At 39.1% G+C, this 25,297-nt stretch overlaps 2 protein-coding genes across 2 annotated transcripts in view; one reads left to right on the top strand and one right to left on the bottom strand.

The window, feature by feature from the left end:
- Positions 1–559: 559 nt before the first annotated feature.
- ZGLP1 (zinc finger GATA like protein 1) lies at positions 560–12,735 on the top strand (the record flags this gene model as incomplete). Its single annotated transcript, XM_083353710.1, has 7 exons — positions 560–1,146; positions 3,538–3,626; positions 4,251–4,344; positions 4,795–4,926; positions 11,935–12,045; positions 12,146–12,217; positions 12,325–12,735. The coding sequence occupies 7 exons, from the start codon at positions 560–562 to the stop codon at positions 12,371–12,373; spliced, it is 1,134 nt and encodes a 377-aa protein (XP_083209836.1). The 3' UTR covers positions 12,374–12,735.
- A 414-nt stretch (positions 12,736–13,149) lies between these two features.
- The window catches only part of LOC310634926 (intercellular adhesion molecule 5-like), a 28,693-nt gene continuing 16,545 nt past the window's right edge, over positions 13,150–25,297 (bottom strand). The window contains exons 6-13 of the mRNA XM_083353462.1: positions 24,899–24,954; positions 22,496–22,787; positions 21,458–21,700; positions 20,321–20,563; positions 19,444–19,683; positions 18,248–18,490; positions 14,675–14,938; positions 13,150–13,974 (exon numbers count right to left, since the gene is read on the bottom strand). Of these exons, the coding sequence (XP_083209588.1) occupies positions 13,757–13,974; positions 14,675–14,938; positions 18,248–18,490; positions 19,444–19,683; positions 20,321–20,563; positions 21,458–21,700; positions 22,496–22,787; positions 24,899–24,954 (1,799 nt within the window). The 3' untranslated portion in view covers positions 13,150–13,756. The remainder of the gene's footprint in view (positions 13,975–14,674; positions 14,939–18,247; positions 18,491–19,443; positions 19,684–20,320; positions 20,564–21,457; positions 21,701–22,495; positions 22,788–24,898; positions 24,955–25,297) is intronic.

Below are 25,297 nucleotides of genomic sequence, written 5' to 3'. Positions count from 1 at the left end.
TTTCACATGTATTCACGGTTTAGGATTAAAAAAAAAACTTTAAGAAACTAGATACATTATTTTAACTAAATTTGAATGGATGCTAGGAGAGCCTTTCATATAGAATGTATACTAGCACGCAGTGGTGACAGAGACTTATTAAAGAAATATTTGGGACAGAATCCTCTAAAAAATTACCCTAAGATAACGTTTTCATGGGAACTTTAATAAAATGTTTTTAAATGAAATGCAAATTTTAAAATAAGCGTGAAAGTGCTAGTATTTATGTGGGGTAGTCCTTAGTTCAGGGGTAGGCAACCTCGGCTCTTTTATGACTCATGGACTTCAACTCCCAGAATTCCTGAGTCAGCATAGCTGACTCAGGAATTCTGGGAGTTGAAGTCCATGAGTTATAAAAGAGCCGAGGTTGCCTACCCTGCCTTAGTTGATACATGTGGAAGAAGGAGAGTTTGGAGTAAGTACCCCACCCTTTTATAAGCACAAATGACAATCTCCATCTTGGTTCACTCAATGCTTTTCTACTTATCTTCTTACCTGCAGGTTTGAGCCTTACAACAACATGGCTTGTTGCCTTCAGATGCCAGATAGCAAAGCCCTCAGCTTCCTGCAGGAGAGTACCCAGCTGCTGTCCCAAGCAGAGCCAATTGGCAGTAACCCAGGAAAGCCTCTGTGGCAGTTGAGCCGAGCGATGCATTCCATCCATAGCATCCGTGGACCCCAATGCAACTGTTTCCACAGCATCCGTGGACTCCAGTGCAACTGTTTCTCCTCTCCCCTAGTGCCTTTTGCTCCCACTGATGCTCTGAATCTCATCAGCCTCCATTGCTCCAGCCTTGAGTCAGAACCGCTAGATAAGGTCAAGCCCCCAGAAGCTGGGGAAATTGTTCACGAGAGGTCTCCCATTACCCACTCTAAAGACCATAGTAGTCACCTGCTGTGGCGAGCTTGTGTGGAAGAGCCCAGAGTGACCCCACTCTCTGAGTCACAAAGAGGCAGGAGGAGAGTCTTCCGCAAGCAGCCTAAACCCAGAAGGAGCTATGATGCTCTGGACCCAAATTTCCAAGGGGTGACGCTCCACATGAAATTGTGTCTGTGTCAAAGCTGTTCAGAGGGCTGTCGCCTTATCATTAACCCCCAATTCAGCAGGTACAGTTGCTGTACGACATGTCAGTGAACCTGTGACTCCTAATTCCCAGATATGTGAACAGGAATTCTTTATAGTGTTCATAGGACTATTTTCTCCTTTTAATTAACTAGTCTACCATGTAATATGCATGTTGTGTCCCATTAGTAACAGTTCTGATTGGAAAAAATTGTCAAAGACTCCACAAAGATTTAAACTTCCTCTTTTGTGTAGTGCCTCAATTCCTAAAAGCTGCATTTTGTCTTACAAGGGGGAGACCTATAAATATAAATGGAACACTGGCACAGTGCAGTCTCCAGCATCATTTTTTACTTTCAAAAATGACGCATGGATTTCATATGTTTTCTTGGAAAATAAAAATGATAATTGGCTGTTACCTCTTGCCTAACAAAAGGACCAAGGTAAGCTGCAGCAGCAGTATCAAAAATTATGCAAGAACTGGGGATTCTAGAGGGGTTGCATGGAAGTATTCTGGTAAATAGTTTACAGGGACAATGTTTCCAGGGAAGCCATTTTATGGATATAATTTGTTCTTACCTCTACCACCTCCCATATCCTTCATTTTGTGAAAGTCCCTAATATGTTTTCAGAATTAAAATGTGCCCACTACGCTGCCCACAGTAGAATGAGTTGTAGAGTCTTGTTTTCTAGATGACAAGAGACAATGTCAATTCCTAAGTGAGGCGCCACGTTGATAATTTTGCCACAGAGTTATAATTTATTTATTTATTTATTTATTTAATAATATTTCTATACCGCCCTTCTCCCGAAGGACTCAGGGCGGTGAACAGGGCAAGAATAAAAATGCAAAATTACAAATGTTAAAAAAGGATTAAATGCATGCCCACTAAAAACAATCAATACAATATTAAAACCCCAATAAAACAGCAGTAAAAAACCCCACCAATCCCCCATCAGGCCAGGCCGGCTTGTTCGAATAAGAATGTTTTTAGATCGCGGCGAAAGGAGCGAAGATCGGGCGCCATCCAGAGCTCTACCGGTAACTGATTCCATAGTTCCGGAGCGCCCACAGAGAAGGATCTCCCCCTGGGGGCCACCAATCGACATTCTCTGATCGGTGGCACCCTGAGGAGGCCCTCTCTGTGGGAACGCACAGGGCGGAGGGAGGTTGATGCCGGCAGCAGGTGTTCCCTAAGGTACTCCGGACCCCTGCCATGTAGGGCTTTAAACACCATTACTAGTACCTTGAATCTCACCCGGAAGACAACTGGTAACCAATGCAGCTCACGGAGCAGAGGTGTAACATGGGAGTATCGGGAGACTCCCAACACAACTCTCGCGGCTGCATTCTGTACCAGTTGGAGCCTCTGGGTGGTCCTCAAGGGCCGCCCCATGTAGAGAGTGTTGCAGTAGTCCAGATGAGAGGTCACGAGCGCGTGAGTGACCGTGCATATGTCATCCCGGCCTAGATAGGGCCGCAACTGGCGCACCAGGCGAACCTGGGCGAAAGCCCCCCTAGTCACAGCCACTATATGATCTTCCAAGGTAAGCCGTGAATCTAGGAGGACTCCCAAGTTGCGAGCCCTATCCACGGGGGGTAATAGTTCACCCCCCATAGAGAGAGATGGAATATCCAAATTGACCCAGGATGAAGGTATGCAAAGCCACTCGGTCTTGTCGGGGTAATTGTATTTTTTACTTTGTCATCTATTCTTTACCCACCCTGTTAAAGCCCCAACTTTCTTTAGGTATGCCTGCAGAATCGTATTCATAAACTACAGTACCTATGAACTATTTGTTAGAGGTTTCCACATTTTCTTTATGAGCAGCATGGCTATTACTGAGTTTATATTTCTATATTTTTATTTGTAAACCACCCAGAGACATGCAAGTGTAATAGGCGGTATAGAAATTTGATAAATATATTAGACTTGCGGAGCTGCTCAACATGACTCTTACTGATCCAGGAACAATTACTCCAAATCATAGAATATGTTTTTTTTTGCATAGATATATGTAGGATAGATCTGTAAATGTAGAAAATAACAGAAGTAAGATCCTTTTTGTATGTCCATACATCTTGGATCAAGTGTGATTTGAGTAGTTTCTTATAGCTTTAGTTGAAAATTGATTAGTTATACTGTCTTAAATTTAATTTTTCCAGGTATTACTCACAAGCTGCAGTCTTCATTCACATTTCATATCTTTTAGTAAAAGCTGTCCTTATAAAGAGTTTGTGATTATGTTTTTTTCAGTTACATCCTTTGGCCTCTGCCGTCACAATTTTGGTTGCTAAACAAAAAGCCGTAAGTCAAGGACTACCTGTATTTAATTTTCAGTGTAGATCAGAGTATAAAGCTAGATCACATGACTGAGGAAATCCTTTTATTTCAAAGCATACCTAAAATGCTAAATATCTAATCTGTGCTCAGTGGAAAATTTAGGAAAAGAAGTGGAGTTCCTTTAGCAGAAGAGTGCAAAGCTGCCAGTTCGGAAGAAGAAGGATTTGTCCCTGCACACAGTATGTTAATTCTTTTGCCAGTCAATAATTGCAATGCTAATTGTAATGTTTAAAGTGTCCAAGACAAAAGCATGTGATTTATCTTGTTGTTTTCCAGGAAAAGGTTGGGTCATAATCTAGTATAAATCTTGCAATAGCTTAAATTATGAGCCAAGAACTCTCTGTTTAAGAATTGTCCTAGCAACAAACTCACTAAGTGATTTGGTTAACAGTTATGATGTTGGCAACCTTATTTCAACACCTTATGATTAAAAAAAAATAGACCACTTCACCAAAATATTTGCAGGATTACTGAAATAAAACTGGGAGACAATTTGAACTTTATAGATATTATTACAGAAATTATGTACACGAACCCTATTGAAGTCGACTCATTCTGAATTTTCTTTATACAAACTTCAGTGATGAGCACATATGACATATTTCAAGGATTTTCCCCCAAAATTCAAAACAGCTAAAAATACCCCTAAAAAAAAACAAAAAAAAAAAACAAAACAAAACCGCAAACCAAATCTAAACACTATTGGTCTAGTACTGAAAGTGTCCAAGTTAGAAGAAATTTGTAAGACATGCTTTCAGCAAATTTAAATTATGAAGATTACTTAACTGCTTTTTGCTTTCAAGGAAATAAGCGTTGTGCTTCCTGCAAGACTAGAAAAACTCCACTGTGGAGAGATGCTGAAGATGGGACCCCTCTCTGTAATGCTTGTGGCATTAGGTATTTAGCATCCTAAGCTATTATAGTTCAACAATGACACTTGATAAGGTCTAGGATTTACTACAAAACAGGCCAAGCACAGAACTGCTTCTGATTTATCTATTAAAGGTAAACAAAGCATAGAAAGGAAAACTATGACTAAGATTATGCTCTGGAAATATGTTGGAAAATAGTTTCAAGGATCCCTAATACCTATTGGCCCTATTTTCTTAGGAAATATTTTCTTTATATCCCACAAATATTTCATGCCCGCCCCAAGACAATTCCATTTTATTTCACGCAAATGGGAGATACAGTAGAGCAGCATGGGAAGATGCTTGGTACAGTTTACAAAATTCAGCTCAGTCAATGAACACAGAATGACCAATGACATTTTTATTAAACTTATTAATCTTACTAACGTTTAAACTTTATTGTTAAACTTCTTCTTTCTCTCCCCCCCCCCCCCAGGTACAAAAAGTACAGAATAAGATGTTTTCACTGCTGGAGTATTCCAAAGCATGGTGGGAAACCTTACCCACATTGTTCCAACTGTGGAGGAAAGTTGGGTGTGGTAGCTGCCCAGCAGAAACCTGCAAAAAGGTAAAAAGGGCTGGGGAGAAGGAAAACTTTGGTTGTTCAGAATAGGTTGTGATTGTCCTGAACATCTGCTCACTTGAGGTTGATTTATGAAATGTGGGCTGTATTACAACATTTAGTTTAGGTTCTGATCTGATTATTTGAAAAATAAGACCAGTTCAACTGGATTAATAACAGATCACTATTCAGCTAAAATAAATATCTATCTAAAAACAAAAGACCTCCTAATTTTCAATGTCCCAACTAATTAATTCATAATTTTAGCAACTGGATAATGAAATTCTCTTTTAAATTCCCCTTTAAAATATTTTCTGTTGGGAAGAGATTGGTGACACATTTTTTTAAAAAAATTCATGCTTATGGCATTGTAATTGAATTGTATTTCTGTATAAAAAATAAATCAGCTCTCCATCCTGCAGCAATTAAGAACAGAAATAGGAGTTTCTAATATGAGCATTTCTTTTAAAATTTAGCAATTTTCAATATTCAAAAGTTATTGTGTCATGTTGAGATAAATTATGAATTGTAGATTTGTCTAAAGATAAATCCATTTTAGATTATAATCTCTCTCTCTGTGTGTGTATGTGTTATGCTAACTCTCCAGAGTTATCCAGTTTTGTTACAACATGAGGATGGATAAAAAGAAATATATTTGAATCCCCTGCACTCCAATGTCACTATTTTTTTTTAAGGAAAATGAAGTGAGAGACGAGATCAAAGCTGATTTTCATAGCAATACAATGTATTAAGAGCTGGAGGTAACTTTTACATATAAATGCAAAATGTCAAACCCAGCTGAACATTTTTCTTTTTCTTTTCATCCCTGGATAAATTTGGCTCTTCTCTTTCTGTGCCGAGAGAGAATTATATCCACTGAATTAGATCCACTGAAAGCTATAGTGAAGCTAAAGTTGCTTAGCTAGACAGAGTAACATTACAAGCTGAAGGAAGCCAGGGAAAAATTTATTTGATCTACTTATCTGTATATTTTTCCTCCACACTAGTGCCCAAAATATGTGCCCTTAGCCATGTTTTGATGAATCCAGAACAGCTCTGTCTCATCTAGATCATGCATCACTTTATTTTTCTTCTTTCTCTCCATGCTTGATAGCAGTACCTGCTATAGAATTTTAATCACAAGTGGTAATGTATTATTTGAATCCCAGTTTTGCGTATTGCAAATGAAGAAAGATCAGTTTGTCAAGGTCAGCCCTATCTAGTTCAATATGTGCTCAGTCACCAGAACTCTCAGGAATCATAGACCTGTCAGCCTTCTGTTAAAATAAATAAATAAATGAGGCCTAGAATCTCCAAACAAATATGAAGTTCCCAAATGTGGTTGATTAGTTCAGTAGCATAAAAGTAAAGTGAATTCCAAACTCTGATAAAGTATATTCCTATGTCCCAACTCATTGTCAAGGTCTTTCCTCACAGACCCCTCTGTCACACTCATTCTTGAGACTCCTCCCAATATTTTCAGGTTGAAAGATAGAACAATAGCTTGGTAGTAAAATGTCTGCTTTATAGGAACACCATATTATACATTCATAGACAATTGCTTTCTTCACTGGAAGTCCCAGTGCAAAGGTCTGTGCTTGAACAGAGAACATTAAAAACCAGTGGCTGTAATAATTAAAATATTAAAGTGGTACTTGGAAGACTCAAGTTTTCAAGTCCACTTTCAGCCATGGAAGCCCACTGGGTGAATTTGTGTCAATCACTGTCTCTCATCCCAACTTATCTTACAGGTTCTCCACTGTGTGGAAAAATGAGAGGAGGGAATGCTATTTGGGATGTAAATCATCAAATACAGTAATGAACCAAAAAATACCCCTAAGGGGAATTTGGTCTGAACCTTTTGAAGGATATTGACACTTCAAAGAGGAGTGCGTTGCTTGCCACATTATGTTTCTTGATGTAATCATCTTAGGTCAGGGGTCCCCCCACCCTGGGCTACGGCATGCCAGAAACCGGACCACGCAAACAAGAGAAACCCCATCCGTGGGATGCAGGCAGCACGCAAAACCAATCCTCCTCTGGTCCACAGAAAAATCTCTCTCCACAGAATCGGTCCCTGGTGCGCAAAAGGTTGGGGTGTGTGTGCTGTCTTAGGTGATTTCCACAGCCCCAATCTAAATAGTATTAATACATTATTAATAGCCTAAGCAGTGTATTAAAAATAGTATTAATAGATTATTTTCATTGTACTCTGAATAATAAACATAAAATTGAAAATGTGGTTATGCCCTAATCATACATCATATTATAAATTTAAGGGATTCTTTCTTTCTGTTTTGTAGATGTGGCAATTTTGTAAAAATTTGCAATTAGCTGGAGAGGAAAATTTCTTTGAGGAACTTGAACTACTTGTCTGACAGCCTTGGATGAATAACTAGATGGATCATTATTAGATATACTAATCCCATTTCCATAGATTTTTATTTTGGCTTTGCATTTTGATTCTTCCTGGATATTACTCTGATATGAAATTGCAGATATACTGTATGTTAAACATTTAATTTAAATGAATGTGGAAAAAGGTAGAAAAGAAGCATGGAATGTTTATGAAATAGAAGTGTTTCACTTAAAATTTCAACCATCCACACAGCTGAGAAGAAAATGCTGAAATATTTTCAAGTAATTATACTTCCTAATCACATGGAATATTCCTTTAAGATATATTGGGTTAATATTGCTATCTCACTCTTTTATAACAGCTGTAGCAGTGCTATTTAATAATTTCTAGAGAGGAATCACAAAGAGGAAAACAGATTTTTCACAAATTACTTTTGGACAAGCAGGAAAGGGACCTTATTTAAAACATTTATTAATTAGGCCACCATCTTCTAAGAACTCCAGATTTAAAAAAAATATAGTCCTATATGATTAAAGGACTTTTCTCCTGATAATATGTATTAATTTCACAATAAATAATTACTATAAATACACAAGGTATGTGCTACAAAATATTTGTATATTTATAGTAAACTGTCATGTATTATTTAATATGAAGCAAGATGATAGTTTCTGAATGATACAGATGCCTTTACCAGTACATGATATGTTTCAAAAGGCATCACTCTCCAGGAAGAATTGTGTTTTGTGATATTGTGCAGACTTCTTTTTGAAGTATATTTGTTTTTGTAAATAGCATTTATATTAGAAGTTTATATTCTCTATATATTCTATATTCTCTACAGAGCAGTACTAAAATGAAAAACAACAGATCTGTATCAGGAAATAAAACCAAATACCTTGATTTTTTTTTGTAATTAAAATTCTGTAATTTACTAATATTCCAAATTTTGTTGAAAGTAACACATTAAAGGTTATTTCATCACTAAATAGCTGCCAAACAACTGCAATAAATATTATTTATTGTTACACACTCCAGAACACTGTCTGGTTAATTTTTGCAAAGACTTGGAAGAGGAAGATGAGGGTGTGGGGGGAGAAATACCAGTATACCTTATACTAATGTCATGGCTAGGCTATTAAAGATTCAGAGGTCAGATGCTAGAACAGAAATTCATTTTTTGAATGGAGACTTGCATGCAATTCCAATGAAATATAAATTGGTTTATTTGTTACTGGAGGCAACAGACAAACCTGAAGTAGAAAGGAGTATGCAACCCTGTGCTTTCGTATCTTGCTGCTTTTTATTTTTGCTTATGCGCTATGCAATGTGAAATTTGAGCGGGCCCCAAACAAGGAGTATATATCGGAGGTGGTGACCCTTTGAGAGCTGTATGCAATGAAATTTCATTTTGATGTATGCCGATTGGTGTACATTCAAAGTGACAATAAAGTTATCATCATCATCTAAATCCCTCCCACCTATTGGGGGGGGTGCAGGGGGCTGTACTTGAACTTACCCCGAGGCTAAAACACATCATTTTATGGGACATGTGGAGGTTTTTCCCATCAGAAATATATACGTAATTGAAAAACTGAAAGATTTTATTGCATTTCACTTTCCGCCACATTAGGAAAATCTTGTTAATAAGACTCAAATACCTACAAATCCCTTTACTTTATTGATTAACAGCATCACATTTATCTTCAGAGGAAATAGAATGGGAGATTTTTTTTTAGCATGACCATCAGCTTAGTTGGCAGCATAAATTTATCATGAATCTGTCTTCTGGCATAAGTATCTGTTTATATTTGAAAGATTGCTGAGTGTGCACCCATTTGCCCACCTGTCCAATGGGAGGTGTTTCCTTATTGGGCATTCTTCTGGGGTTCAATAGCGCTATCTTCTGTCATTTATATAACTCATCTATTGCTGCTATAAATATGAACTAATAAATATATATATATGGATCTTTACTGAATTCCTTTACCAAGGAACTATACTTCTAGAAACTCCTGTCAAATCAGTGCAACTTTGGTTGGTAGCACAACTGATTGTGTATTGAATTACAGATAATCCTTAACTTACAATTATTTGTTTAGCGACCATTCAAAATTAAAATCGCACTTAAAAAAGTGGTTTATGACTGTTTTTCACGCTTAACTATTGCAGCATCTCAATTGTCATGAGATCAAAATTCAGATGCTTGGCAACTGGCCTGTATTTATAATGTTTGCAGTGTCCCAGGATCATGTGATCACCTTTTGTGATGATCTGACAAGCAAAGTCAATGGGAAAGGCAAATTCACCTAACGACCATGTTACTCTCTTAACAACTGCAGTGATTCAATTAACTGTGGCAAGAAAGATCATTAAATGGGCCCAAACTCACTTAACAATGGTCTTGCTTAGCAACAGAAATTTTGGCCTCAATCATGGTCATAAGTTGAGGACTTATGACCATGATTGACCTAAATTCCAGAACAATCCCACAGTCTGTGTGATTTTGAATGGATAGCATAGAAAAAATTATCTTGTACATAGTAAGGAATATGCACAATAGGAGCCTGTCAGTATATGGACCTCTTCCCATCTTTTGGGTTGACCTTCACTACCCTTTCTGTTTTTCCTGTCTGATACTTAATCTTTTAGTGAAATGGCAATTTACACTCTTTACTTGGATGGTTTATGTCCCCACCACGTGAAATTAACCTGTCTTAATATATCTGGTGTCTCTTGAGATTTATCCTAATGCTGCAACAGATAGGCTACAAACAGTTACTTCAATATTATAAGTAGTTATCCAAAACTGTATGGTTTTGGATTTTTTTTATTAGCTAGTCAAGGAGGTATTTGTGCTGTTATTAATTCTAGTTGTTGTACTTTTGTGGACCAACAAAAGTCCTTCATATTCAGGTTTTTCTACCACATTCTGCCAACCTTTATGCCCTTGCAGCCTGATGCTTCCTTCTCAAAAATATGGCAATTCCTCACTTCCTAGATACTTAGACCCTTTCTTTGGGTCTATCGTCACAGAACATCTGTTCTATGTTAATAGTCTGTGGTGGTTTGTATTGCTTGAATGGCCTATATTCTGCTTGCTCTCCTGCCCACCAAATTTTCTTTTCCCATTGTGCTACAATACCACCGCTTGCTGCTGTGCAGATAATAGCCCTTATGGCTAAGCTGGACTGCAAATACAAAGAGACACAACCCCATCAAAAAGTAATGAGACTGTATCTCTCTAAAGCTCAGGGGCTGGGGATGTTGGAAGCTATGTCTAGGAGGGCCTTTGCAGAACTTCGGGTGGTGCACCAGTTGTGCCCATACTAGATCAGGAAGCTAGATCACATAACTGATGCCCTTGTAATTTCCAGATTAGACTATGTATCACACACTACATGGGACTGCCCTTGAAGGTCATTTGGAAACTCCAACTGCTGCAAAAAGAGGCTGCGTGGGTAGTAAATGGGTGCCAGATATACAGCATACACATAACACCATTCCTGTGTGAACTTCACTGGTTACCAGTGTGTTTCTGGATGCAATTCAAGGTGCTGGTTTTTTACCTATAAAACCCTACACCATGGCTTGGGACTGGAGTGCTTGAAGGGATCGCTTTTTCCCAAGAGTTTCTACCGGTCTAACTATATCAAGCAGAATAGGCATGTTGTAGATCCTGTCAGCCAGAGTGTTGGCTGGTGGGGACCAGAAGATAAGCTTTTTCCACAGTGGTCCCTGCTTTATGGAACATCCTCCCTTCAGACATCAGAAAGGGCCCAGCCCTGTTAGTCTTTCATAAGCCTTAAAAACCCAGCTACACTCCCCATTCTGGGGCGCTGAATATGCCAAAGGACCCTTTTCCTGGCTATATTGCTAATAGGTCATATATCTTGCTCTTGTGTATGTTGAACTGGGTGTTTTAAATGTTTTTTAAAATCATTTTTACTGTTTTTGTTATTTTAAAATGTTTTTAATTTTTTTATCGTAATATGTTTTCTGTATTGTAAGCTGCCCAGGGTTATTGACTGAAATGGGAAGCCATACAAATTGAACAAATAAACAAACCTTTGCACACCTTGCCATTTTCAGTGTTTATCAGCACTGATCTTCAGGGGTGGGAGTGGGGGGAGGCATCCAAGATATCTCATCAATTTACTACTGTAAAGCATTTGGCAGACAGTTCTTCTAAACAGATGGAGAAGGATATATTTGACCTGTTCACTTCCAGAACAATGTATAATGCAGTTTCTTCTATAGCCAAGTAGGACACTATTGTGTTTCAATGAATAGGACATCTTCTGTATACTTTCTTTCCCATTCTTTTGTTGAAAAAGTGGGGTGGGAAAGTTCAGGTAGGACGGTTCTATTGTGTTTCCCAACCAAGACTAGCAATAAATCACACAGCTTCTGTCTATGTATGACTTGCTACAGAGTCTATGGTAGGATCTATCATAGAAGTGTATTTCTCTTAGCTGTCCCATTGCCTTCTAGGTACAGCAAACTGGTCAATTAATGTGTCAACTCTCCACAGCTCATATCTGATGTGACCAAGACCATTCTTCATATGAATGTTTCCTTTTTCTTACTGAAGATCATTTTTTAGTTTCATGTTTCTCAAGACGTTGTACTATCTCTATTTTTTTTCTATACAGGCTCATCACTGGAAATTTTTGTGGAATTGCCTTGGCCTTCATCATTTCAACATTCCTGGCACAGTTGGCGCCTTGTGCTTTAATCAGAAAAGCCTCACTTCTTGGCATAAAGTGAAGTAGTCTGAATTGCTGAAATAATTTTCCTAACTTCTTTTAGATGCTCTTGGTTGGCAACATATTCTTATGTTTCTGTATTTTTTTTCCACCAAAGACTTCAGCACGATAAGATTCTTTCTTCATCCTGTCTGCTGTTCTGTTTTCTGACCTGCTCCATCTCTGATAAGTATAGAGTGATATTTTCCCATTTCTTATGATGTCCTGAAACTACCACTTCTTGCTCCAAAAAGAAAAACAAAGTGCTTATATTTAACTGTGATTTTTTAAAAATAGCCACCCATGCATTCACACAACTACTATCCAGTTGCTTAGCTCTACTTAGTTTGAATGATGCTCACCTTCACTGCCTCAAAGAATGGAAGAGATGCAGGAGACTCAATGGATATGTGACTTAAGCAAGGAAAGGGGCTTCTTTACTTAAAAGGTCCATCTAATCCTTTGTAGAGGCTCAGGATTTCATTTATGTGAATGCATTGTATGTATTCCAAGAAGAACTGGAATTATTGATAAGCACCAGTTCTTCCTTAAAGGCTTCCAGTAGCCTTGAAGCTGAACCTGCAACAACCTTAAAAGAAGGGAATACATTAATAGATCATTTTGATGACATTTTGATCCCAAGAAGAATAAAATGAGAACTGTTGTAAGCATGGTTCTTTTTAGTCTTGTGATTCTTCACAGCCTTCTCCAATCTCATGCCCTGAGAGGTGCTGGATTTCAATTTTCATACGTTGCCTGCCAATGGTCTTGCTGGTGTTAAATTATGGGAGTTGACATCCAATACACTAGGGCACTATCTTGGTGTGAAGCTTAATAGAGAATTCCTTGTAATGTGTACAAACATAAAAAGATGACATGGCCTGCAGGCCACTTTAATCAAATCTGTTAAATCTATCAAACTAAATTCATAAGGCATGAATTTAAACTCAGTTCTTCTCTCTCTCTCCCTCTCCCCCTCCCCCTCCCTCCCTCTCTCCCTCAATTTAGTTTAGAACAATTTAATTATCATCTTAGTTACATTAAAATGCAACATCACATTCTTTTATATGAAAGAGTTGCCCACAATAACAATTTGACTAGTTCTCAGTAATTCTCTGTGTATCAGTTCAGAATTGCATTTATTCCATGTTTTACTAAGGTTAATTTCCTCCATATTTCTTTTTAAAATTATAGTCTTTGTCTTGTCTTAAAAACATTACATCTGCTCCAAATATGAAAACTGGTGGTCCAAAGTTGATGTCTCCCACCTTGGCAAGGCACCAGTCAACTAGGGAGAAAAGAATTTTACAGCCAGTATTAACATACATGTCCCAGAACAGAAGAACAGTCAGTTCCTCTGGTACAACATTTTAAAAAGGCAATGAACTCATTTCATATTTCCAATTTCAGGGAGTACTTTAAAAGGATATCTGGAAAAATGGAAGAGATGAAGACTGCTTTCAGGCTTTAGTCTGGGAAAATGCCACGTATATGCTAGGCTAGTCTAGAACCTGGGACACTAAAACTGGCTGTCCATGCTTGACCATGGGACAGTCTATTGGCTGTTAATACACTACAGAGTGAAATAGAGAACTTTATTTTCCCCAAATCCTTCCTTCAAAGGCAGAGATAGTGAAAGATATGACTGGGTTGTGTAGAAAATTGTTCTTTCATTTACCTTCCCTGGACCCAACTTGGGAGGCAGATAGGAGTACCTGCCTGAGATTCTTCAGGTCCTGGTGAGCTGTATGCCATAGATGTCAATATCACAAGGACTCTCCCGATTTAGGAAAGTGGCTTCAGTAGAATTCTCTGCATCACGGACATTGTATTCCCCCTTTTTACAGGCTGTGGATTTGAGATAATAAATGATTCCAGCCATTCCTCCCAGGACCAACATGGTGGCACCAGCAATTGCCGCAATGACAATAATATATAACCAGTGATCTGCAAAAGAGAAGCATATTATTAGTCAGCAGCTTTTTGGCTTACAAAAATAATTCTTAAGTAGGGGCTACCATGCTGAAAAACATACAAGCCCACATTTAAAAATTTCACACGGTCTTTTACTGAGACAAAAAGCCCTTGATAACCCTTCCTTCCTTTGGAAATTCACTTTATATGGGCTGTTTCATCTGAAATGCTAAATGGCTTAGCTGTTTCTCTTTTGTCCCTCTGAGTTAGAAACGTATCTATGGTTCAGTTCATTCTCTATTGTTGGTTGGAGAATTCTGGGAGTTGAAGTCCACAAGTTTTAAATTTGCCAAGGTTGGACACCCCTGAATTAGATGTCATATGGCACATGGATATAAGTGTGTCTCAGTATACTTTGCTTTTTTTTTTTTTACAGAAAACCAACCAGCATGTTTGCAGACAGAAGCATTAGCTTCTCTCCCTTTCAGTTGCTTTATCTCCCAACTGATGCTTAACTGTGCTTTATTTCTTTATGCTAAGCATATGCAGAACTTTCTTATTAAGTTTTATTTCTCACTTAACTCTTGATAATGGATTCTTGTTCTCAGGGGGAGAAAAGGAGAGCTTGTAAGCTTTAAGCTGTCCCAGTCCTGCTATATCCTGTTGTCATTCTTTAAACATAAAATGTCATTGCTAATATCATTTTCAAAGCTTGCGTAGACTCTGGTCTTACCTTCCACTTGGATTTCTACTTGGCTGTGCTGCTGTCCATGCTTGTTGCTTGCTGTGCACTCGTACACACCATTGTTCTGTCCATCTGCATGGACAATTATCACTGTGCTGTTGTTACCAATAAAGATGACGTTGGAGGCATTGGGCAACCTCCAGGTGTAGCTGGCAGCTGGGGACCCATCTGCCTGGCAGGTGAGGGTGATGTTTTCTCCCCTTCTAATGGGTAAAGAACCACTGACTGATAGAATGGCAATAGCAGGCCTGTCTGGAAACAAAAATGGTGGATGTTCAGTTCATCCGGGAAAAGGGGCTCATTTTTGTTCTCTGTCTTCTCTAGATGGGTAGTTGGGTACGCTATAAACATTGTTAAACAAACTGACAAATAAACAGCATTGCAATGCTTCTAGACAAGTTGATATGTGAGATTGGCAAAGCATCCAGCTGTAACCGGCCAGAGCTGGGATGCAAAAATCGGATGAACACCAAATGACCACTAGATGGAGTTTTGAACACAGACTTGATACACAGCTAAAGCGGAGCACAATTGCTTGTTTCAGAAAGGAGAATGTTAAGGCTCTTTGATCTAGGCTGTAAACATTCAAATTTGGCAGCATAGAGATATCAAAACTTCTTTGCTTGAATCTAGTGATTGTTTGGAATTTTGCAGCTCAGACCTGTAATTTCAGAATACCCTTCTAATCATTCTTCTCCATTAATATTAAATAGAGAGAGTGATGAGTCTATATAGGAGTGTTTTCTGTGAGATTCAGAATACAGAATAACAGAGATGGAAGGGACCTTAGAAGTCTTCTAGTCCAATCCCCTGCCCAGGAAGGAGACCTGAAGTGGGATTTATAAAAAAAAACTTCCCTTACTTTGAACCAACTTTAAACAGTGGTGTTTCCAGAATGATTGCTTGTGCCACCAAACTTTGGAAGAATGTCTTAATAATAATAGTTTTTTAAGCCTCTTTTCACAACATAATAATAATAATAATAATAATAATAATAATAATAATAATAATAATTAATAATAATAATAATAATAATAATAATAATAATAAGGCATATACATAGAATGAAGGCTATTGCTAAGCACATTGATTTGTGCTTTAGAATTGTAAGCCGCCCTGAGTCTTCGGAGAAGGGCGGGATAGAAATGGGATTAAAATAAAAAAATAAAAATAAAATAAACATAACCTTAAGACTAAAACTAAGACCAGAATTCTGGATGCCGACTGAGATACAAAAAGTTAGTTCTTTGCTGACATCCATTCAGATTTCTGAAGCCCAGACTTTGAATCAAGATGCTAGGAGTCCAGCACTGACAAAGAAAAGCCTCACGCAGGGCTGGAGAAAAGGGAAGCAAAATTGTGATTGACTGCCTGATTGATTAATTGATTGACATCAAATCATTTCCTAGGAAGCTCATATCTTATTTTATTTTAAATGAATTTCAGAATAGCATCTAAGAATGTTTAGTAGTATTTTGACATATAAAGTAGTTTATACAAAACAGAAACATCTGCAGGAAAACAACGAAGCTCAGAAAACATCAACACAGAAAAACTTTTCAAGTCAGATTATGGAGGAAAGGCTTTTGAAGAAATAAATCAAACAACTTTTTCCTGGGAGGTTGTTCTATGAGATGACTAAGACATAGGTTGTTTGAAAATTTACGTTTTAAGGTTTCAGATTTAGCCTGAAATTGCAAGACGACAGATAACAATCACTTTAAATGGCTATTATATAAGATCACGTATAATAGAGACAACACAGCAGAATGATTAGCATTTTTTTCTACTGGAACATGGGAACAAGGTTTAAAAAACAGATCACTTTTCATACGGTCTTTGGAGTCCAAGTGACCATGCAGAGGGAGCGATAAGCATTAGAGAAACTGATCCCTTCTCAGTTTGGGATAGTACCGAGAGAAGTTGACTGTACCAGTTGTGCTAAAATCTCTAAGCAGGAATACAGTAAGTCAGGAAATCCATAGATCTAGGGCATATTTCACTTACTGTTTAAATTGTTCATGTTCTGTCATGCTTACTTGACTCTAAGCCATTCTAAGACAATCTTATCCAGAGTAGTAGTAGTAATAATATTAATAAAATAATACTAATACTACTAATAATGTTGGAAGGGACCTTGGAGGTCATCTAGTCCAACCCCCTGCTCAGGCAAAAAACCCTATACCATTTTGGACAAATGGCTGTCCAGTCTTTTCTTGAAAACTTCCAGTGTTGGAGCATTTACAGCTTATGGTGGCAGGCTGTTCCACTGGTTAATTGTTCTAACTGTCAGGAAATTTCTCCTTAGTTCTAGGTTGCTTCTCTCATTGACATGGTGATAATTTGCAATGTCTGAATTGCAAACTACTACATAGTCCCATTGGACAATATGCTCCTAGTGTGCCCTCCCACCTCTTCTCTTCTCTTTATTTTATTTATTTATCACATTTTTAAACCACCTATATCTCCTTTACAACCTCACAACATTTACAAAATTAAAGCATTAAAGGCAGAAACCTGTCACCCCAGCCCACAAACCACTTATAGTTATTTGGGCTGTTTGAAAACTGAGGTTGCCTGCTATTTTGGGTGACTAGAAAGAGTAAAGTGTATTTAGAGTGAAAGAGTAGAACTGCATTTATCTAGAAGACAGAAAAAAACAGAAGAGATGAGAGTGCAGAAAGAAGAGGAGGCGGAGAAAAACCAGAACAAGCTTCTGTTGCAATTTGAATCCACAACATCTGGGTTACAATGTAGGAGTTTTACTGATTTTACTATTGAAACACTGAACATAAAGGAAAGATCTAAAATACATGAGAGCTCAACATCGGCTCAGCTGAAGAGGTGGTCTTTCCTCTACAAAGGAACGAATGAACTGCTGGGTTTAGGCTGTCCCTAATTCTCGGCCATCTAGCCCAAATGGACAGGAGCACTTTTGAAATGGAGCAGACACAGGTTGCTTGCAGGTCGAGTAGAAGGTCGATAGAAGAGGACTACATCCATTTCTGCCGTCCAGAAATGGTTGCCAACCAGTTATAACCCTCTGGTAACAGGCAAAGCAGGTTCTGTTTCTAGTAGGCATGCTTCTTTGTGGCACTTTAGCTAGTCTCCAAGAGAGGACAGCATTAGGACAGTCTCCTATTTAAATTTTCCTCACAAGAAGACATATTGGAAAATGAAGAGTATGTAAGGAGGAGATTGATATTCAATGGAGTGAGGTACTGTGTAGAGGGGCAGGAAGAGATATAATGAGCTTCCCTCACATACATCCTTCAGTCACACAATATTTGTCTTACAAATAAGTAGGTGCTCCTGGAATGTACATAAGGAGAGAACACTCTTTCTAGAAGCTTGCACTGGGTGAAAAGGGATGCTCCTCCACTACGTCCACATCCAGCTTCCTCTATCTTTTCCTTCAGTAATTACTAGCATAATAATGGCCAACTAAGAGATTTTAGGAACTCTAGCAGATGAATAGAATTGGGAGTACCACTTCATCCCTCTTCAGGCACAGATCTTATGGATGTTCACCATGAGGCCATGACTGAACTTATGACTCACATTCCACTTGCACGTTCACCATCCATCTCTCTGTTCCATGGCCATTAGTGGCATTGCACTCGTAGATCCCAGAGTCATTCCTGCTGACATTCTGCTCTCTGTAGATTTCCCCAGTCGTTCCCTCCTTGGCACACAAGACAAGTGGGGTGGGAATCCCATTTGCTTCACAGGCCAGAGACTGCAGAGTCCCTTCCAACCAGGTTTGATTGCTTGGACAGCTCGATTCATCCATCTTGGGTTTGGCTGCAAAAAATGGATGGGTAAGAATCTCCTGACATATATAAAATATGCATAGGTAACTAACAGCTGCTGTCAACCTGCTTCACAGATGGCCAGTTTGTACTTCAAATTAGAGGACTATAACTCTGTTACCAACATATTCCATTTCACAAGATGTCTGGTGTTAAAAACAAATACAGTAAATTAAAATTGCTGGCAAATTCCCTTCACCTTAGTCTGCAAGAACTTTGAAATATGTAAGCCTGAGCTATGGATTTTCAATACTTCATGGACACTCATTAAATGCCATATCTGCAGGGACAAAAGCATGACAGAAAGTAAAGGATTTCATTCTTGTTTTAGGCTTTCAACTGAAATATATTACTTAGGTACAGGATGTAAGTTTAAACACTGTTCAATACTAGTGACAGTTCTTTTGACAGCTGACAGCCATACACGCGGTTTCTGTTGACAGCTCCACACGCGGCTACAAGTGACAACTGAATCTGACAGCTGTGCACGCAGTCCGCACGGATTGGAGGAAACCGAAACGGCGGGAAATATCCTAAGGCGAGGATTGGACAGAGACTCACCGGTGTCTCTATATAAGGGGGGTTCACACTTGCTTGTCATTCCTGTGAGGCAATAAACAGCTGTTTGAGTTGAAGCCTGCTGTCCTCAAATCTGTACCGGGAACCCGCCGCAATACACTACACAGACAGAGTTAGATTCAGCTGATCAAAAAGCCGTATTTAAAGCCATTCCACAACCTGGTATAATATTCCTCTTGTACCAGACAAAGGATGAGGAAAGCCTGGATTTCCAAAGCTACAGAATGTTACTTAGATAAGTGGCGCCTAACCTTTAGTGGTACTGCAGAGGTCCCTGGTGTGAACAAAAATAAAGTAAAAATAAGTCTTCCTGTCAGTTCTAAGTAAGAGATGGACAAATTGGTTTTATTTATAATCAACACTCACTTTCAACTGTAATCACGACTGCCTTGGCTACACTGCCATGTCGGTTTGTTGCATTACACCAGAAGGTACCATTGTTAGCCAGGATCCTTTGCCCTTGGCTGAGATCATATGATCTATTATCTTTGGTGCATATAATTTCAGGATTTGGAACCCCATCAGCTTTACAGAGAAAAGTTGGCAGTGCCTCTTCCACCAATGTCCAGTTGCTTGGACAGTTAGATTCATCCATTTCTGGCTTATCTGGAATATCAGGAAACAGCATAATTTGAAAACGTTAGGTTACATGTTTTAAAGTCCATTCTTAAAGCTAAATTAAAAATTCAGATCAAAAGTCATCAAGAAATCAACTCTCTTAATTTGTTTACATATCAAATCATGGTTGGAGGATGAATGGAAAATAAGTTAAGAAAAATTGTCTCATCTAACACTGCCTGTACTTGAACTATCATCTTTTTAGTACTTTGTCCTCCAAAAGAATGTATTAAAATGGATGACAGTTCTGACAATGGTGCAATGAGAATTTCTTTAAGAAGCAGTTCTGAAATAGAGAAAGTACCTTTTGGAGGAAAAGTTATGTCAGTTGCAGTTTTCAACTGGGGAAAAAGACCAGTAAAAGAGGAGAATGATAGGGAAGGTATGAGAAACCTCTAGCTCATGAATCTAATCTGGCCCATGAGGGTCCCCTCTCTGTTTGAGTTTGCAGCAAGGGTTAAAAACTAACAGAGATAGTTATGAAAAATTAAAAAGAACAAGAAAAATTAAGGAGCACAAGAATGGCATCACTTATTTTGGATCATTTTTAAATGGCAGCCATTTTTAAAAAATAATCCTTGTCAGTGTACCCATCCCTGTTGGGCTGAAATCCATGTTCACTTACATTCCACCTGGATGCTCACAGCTCTAGAGATGGAGCCATGAATATTTGTGGCTGTACAGAGATAACTTCCAGCATATTCTCTGGTGACGTTCTGGAGAACCCCAGGACTATAAGCCATTCCATCTTTAGTGCATTCAACAGTTGGTTCTGGGTTTCCCCAAGCAAAACAGGTGAACGCATGTGGTGTCCCTACTGTCAGAATCCACTTATGAGGACAGCTGGAATCATCCATTTCAGGCTCATCTAGAAGATTAAAAAAATTCCTGATTTTTTAATGAAAAGTAAGAAAATATAGATCAACAATATACAAATGGTGGAGAGGGATTTTTCTATATCCTGGCAATTTCTGTTTTAAAGACTCCAGATCATAAGTTGAATATACATGTTAAGCTGGAAGAAACTTCATGTGGCTTTGGCTAATTCTGTTTCTTGGCTTGCCTACAGACCTGGGGGGGGGGAAATGGGGGAAGAATGGAATGTGTACTGCAGGTGTGGAGCTGGCAAGCCTGAGAACCAAGCTCATTCAAGATTTTGTTTTCTGAGAACCGAGGATTCTTTCTCATAACAATTGTCTGAAGCTTAGTTGGGTAATGTGACATGCACTGTCAGGGGGGAAGGGAGATTCTATACTTTTAATATACTGATTTGGCATCAATTTAACCAGAGCTGGTTTTCTATTCATCAGTACCGGTATAGTGCGCTCAATAAAGTTTTGCATTAGAGATTGGAATGTCTCAGCTGTGCTTACTTCATCAGAACCTTGACACTACATACATAGCTATAAATAGAAACACATTCTGGAACTCCAGTTTTTCAGTATTAACCCACACAGTTTGCATGTAATATCTAGTGAAATGGTATGTGGGAATGACCCTGGAAGACAAGGGAAAGAGATGTTGCCCAGGGAACAATCAGATAAGAGAGAGTATAACCTCAGTTGTAAAATGGTCAGAGAAAGGAACTCAGAAAGGAACATCACTAACTTATCTGGTGGTGAAAGTTGGTGGGTGATCTGTATTTTTAGACTTGCAAGATTCTGTATATAAAAGCGTTGTAATAAAATAGTATTAGCTCATCTGGTCACATTTCTTGATTGCACTACTTGGAAAGGCTGACAAATTCACAAGTTACACTTACACTCCACTGTAACAGCAACCATCTTGGTAACTGACCCATGTACATTGGTAGCAGTGCAGTAATAAACACCAGCATGACTTTGAGTGATATTGTGCATCCTTCCAGCATTGTACACTTTGCCATCTTTCATGCAGAATACTTCCGGAATTGGAATACCATCAGCTTGGCAGCTGAGATTCCACAGGCTTCCTTCTAGCCACGTTTGGTGACTTGGGCATTTGGACTCTCCCAGCTCTGGGCCATCTATTACAGAGACAAGATGGAGAAGGTGTTTGGTGATAAGAACATGGGAACTTAAAAACAGTCCTTTTGGCATCAGGCCAGAAGCCCATTGTCCAGTATTCTGTGTTACAGTCCAGGCGAACAGATGCATTCAAGAATCTTACAAGGAGATGATGATGATGCTGATGCTGATGCTGATGCTGATGATGATGAAGAAGAAGAAGAGGAAGAAGAAGAAGAAGAGGGAGGCGATGACAACGACATGAAAAGTTTCTTCAGTGGTTGTTTGTATTAACAGTGAAAAAGTTGCTAAGCACATTGATTTGTGCTTTAGATAGTAAGCCGCCCTGAGTCTTCGGAGAAGGGCGGGATATAAATGGGATTTTAAAAAAAAAGACCTGTGATTCAGTAAACGGCATATAGCCACTAAACCAGAAGTATACAGTCAATGTGATATCTAAAAACATTCTGATTCTTCATGCATTTACAGTATCTAGTCCACTTTAAAAGCATATTTGTGACCCTTGTCATATCTGGCTGATATAGTTTTGTAAAGAAGTGCTTCCTTTTACTGGCCCTGAATTTCCCTGCAATGAATTTTAATGGATGTGAATGTGAAAAGGGAGAAAGATTGGTAAACACATTAGATGCTTTTTGACCTTAGAATATAGGACTGAGAGAGAGAGGCTGGTCCAAAGTCACCCAGTGCCTACAAAAAGGCTGGAATCAGGATCTCCTCTATTAGTCCAGCTCAGACACTACTCCTCCCCCCGCCACACACAAGTACATGCACATAGATACATAAACATTACTTACATTCAACATGGATGGTGATTGTTCTAGTGCTGCTGGAGCCGAGCTCATTTGTGGCTGTGCAGTTATAGATGCCAGCATGGCTCCGGTCCACCTGTTTCTTCTCTTCAACATCATAAGCAATGCCATCTTGGAAGCACGCCACCAAAGGCTTTGGGTTCCCCTTAGCCAAGCAGTGGAGCATTTGTTGTGTTCTCTCTACCCATGTACGGTTGCTGGGACAAGACAACTCATCCATTTCTGGCACATCTGCAATGTGCAGAGGGAATATACACATTGGTTGAGGCTCTTCTCTCTTTGGATGAGAAATAAAGGGGGATGTTTAAGGTTGGAGAAGAATATTGGGGTGTCAGTGGGCATATTGTTAGTTAAGCCTGGAGTGAGGCTGGTTTAAGATCTGGTGAGGGGCGTGCCTCTAGTGGCATGTTCTGCCTATCACTAAAAAGTAGAAAATAGTGTGTTCTTTATTATATTTCAGACTGTGTGCAGGCAACCATGTACATTTGTCTTATATTTCACTGCTAGATTAATTGATCTTCTGCAAATTTGCCTTGAAGACTTTGCAGTGGAAGTGAGGGGTATTTAATATTTTCAACAAAAGTAAAATGAACTGGGGATCTTTTGCGTCCTGTGATTTGTTGTTGTTGTTGATGATGATGCTTTTGAATCAATGATGACTTCTGATAACTGCCTGGACTTTGTGCCACAAGCAGTAATAGAACTCTGTCCCCTTGTTTCTAGCCTAGTGCCTTAATCACTATTCCCAAGGGGCTCTCCTCTGTGATGGGAGATTCAGAATTATCACCTTGCTGTAGATTCATGGCTATGCTATATATTTCAGCTTAATTATTTGCTCAACACAGAACAGAACAACAGAACAATAACAGAGTTGGAAGGGACCTTGGAGGTCCTCTAGTCGAACCCGCTGCTCAGTCAGGAAGCCCTATACCACTTCAGACAAATGGTTGTCTAATCTATGCTTAATAACCTCAAGTGTTGGAGCACCCACAACTTCCAAAGGCAATTTGTTCTGCTGCTTAATTGTTCTCACTGTCAGAAAATTTTTTCCTTAGTTCTAAGTTGCTTCTCTCCTTGATTAGTTTGTATCCATTGCTTCTTGTCCTGCTTTCAGGTGCATTTTGGGTTGCACAGGGATTTCTGAATACCAGAAATCATATAATTTGCAAGGAGGGAGGCTGATCTTGCGTAGTCACCTTTTAAAAAAACTAGAATCCCATTGATCTTCCATTGTGTTTTAAATATATATGGCAAGGATACATCTGCACTTGAGGTGGTCACTATATCTATGGAAACTGTGCAGGTAAGCCTCCATTCCATATTGACTGACAGCCAGCAACATCTGAGTTTCAATATTCATTTGAATTAACTAGTGCTTGTAGCTAAAGATCATGTACACAGGAGGATTACTCTAATCTAAACTTCCCCCTTTCTTCTAGAAGAAAGCTTTTATCTTTTCAGGACAAAGGCAGGAGCTGGGTAGCAAGGTTGAGAAATGTTGCACTTGGGCCTCTGATTGAAAGTTGCAATCTATGGAAACTAATCAAATGGCAGTAAAGCTTTTGCTGTGGAAGTCTGTCTCTAAGGAATAAATAGACAACTCTAGGCAGAACATTATGTTAGAATTTTTATTTTGACTGTGTGTATTTGGTATTAAAGGGACGCGGTGGCTCAGTGGGTTAGGACGCTGAGCTTAAGATCGGCAGTTTGGCGGGTTGAATCCCGAGTGCCGCGTAACAGAGTGAGCGCCTGTTACTTGTCCCAGCTTCTGCCCACCTAGCAGTTCGAAAGCACATAAAAATGCAAGTAGAAAAATAGGGACCACTACGGTGGGAAGGTAACAGCGTTCCGTCCGCCTTTGGCGTCTAGTCATGCCGGCCACACGACCACGGAGATGTCCTTGGACAAGCGCTGGCTCTTCGGCTTTGAAACGGAGATGAGCACCGGCCCCTAGAGTCGGAAACGACTAGCATGCATGTGCAGGGGAACCTTTACCTTTATTTGGTATTAATGTTCTCTGTACAGGCTCAATATTGGTGTGTTCTATATAACTTTACCTCACAAGCTCTTCATATTAAGAAGAGAGTCTTACTTGTGGTCTATTCACAGCCTTATATTTTCCATTTTTCCTCTGTTTTTTAAATACTGTTAGATTTTATTTATGTCTTGTGAGATTGATCTGTTTTCCTAAAAACAAATGGATAAGAACTGGCTGATTTCCTTAGGTGCACCTCAGTGCTGTGCAACCAGAAGGAAGTGCTATAGAATTTTTTTCACTTCTTTTCTTTTAAATTGCCAGAAATAAGTATGCAATGCAGACTGTGGAGATGCTATCTTTCCTCACACACTAAAGGCAGAGGGGAGGATTTCAGGTGAGGGGCTGCCTACAAAGTAGGTGGTGGCAGTGAGGGCAACCAAACCACGCACCAAGGCAGAAGACAGAGCTAGATATAGACCCAGGGATCTTTTGCCCTACAGCCTCAGTGCTGCCACTCCAATTAGGTATAAGAGATAGTCTTTGCCATCTTGTGAAAAGAGGCACATACATACCCTCTAATTCTTAGCCACTGGCTTTCAGAACCATTTGCCTTCTGTAATAGGAGAGCTAGGGCTCTTTCATTGTGCCCTAAAACCATCTCTCTACAAAGCCATGGGGGGAAGATGAAAGATGGTGAAAAGTAAGGAGAGTTTGGATGCTAGTTCTCCCGGGACCTAAAAGACCTACTTCTCCCTTCTCTAGGAGTCTTTAGTTGTCATTGCCGTAGTCCCCATGGGATTGGAAAACTG

This window comes from Vipera ursinii (genome assembly GCF_947247035.1).
Source record: "Vipera ursinii genome assembly, chromosome: 2".
NCBI classification, from domain to species: domain Eukaryota; kingdom Metazoa; phylum Chordata; class Lepidosauria; order Squamata; family Viperidae; genus Vipera; species Vipera ursinii.
The sequence above is the reverse complement of the archived record's forward strand: the minus strand, read 5'-3'. Positions and strand labels throughout refer to the sequence as shown.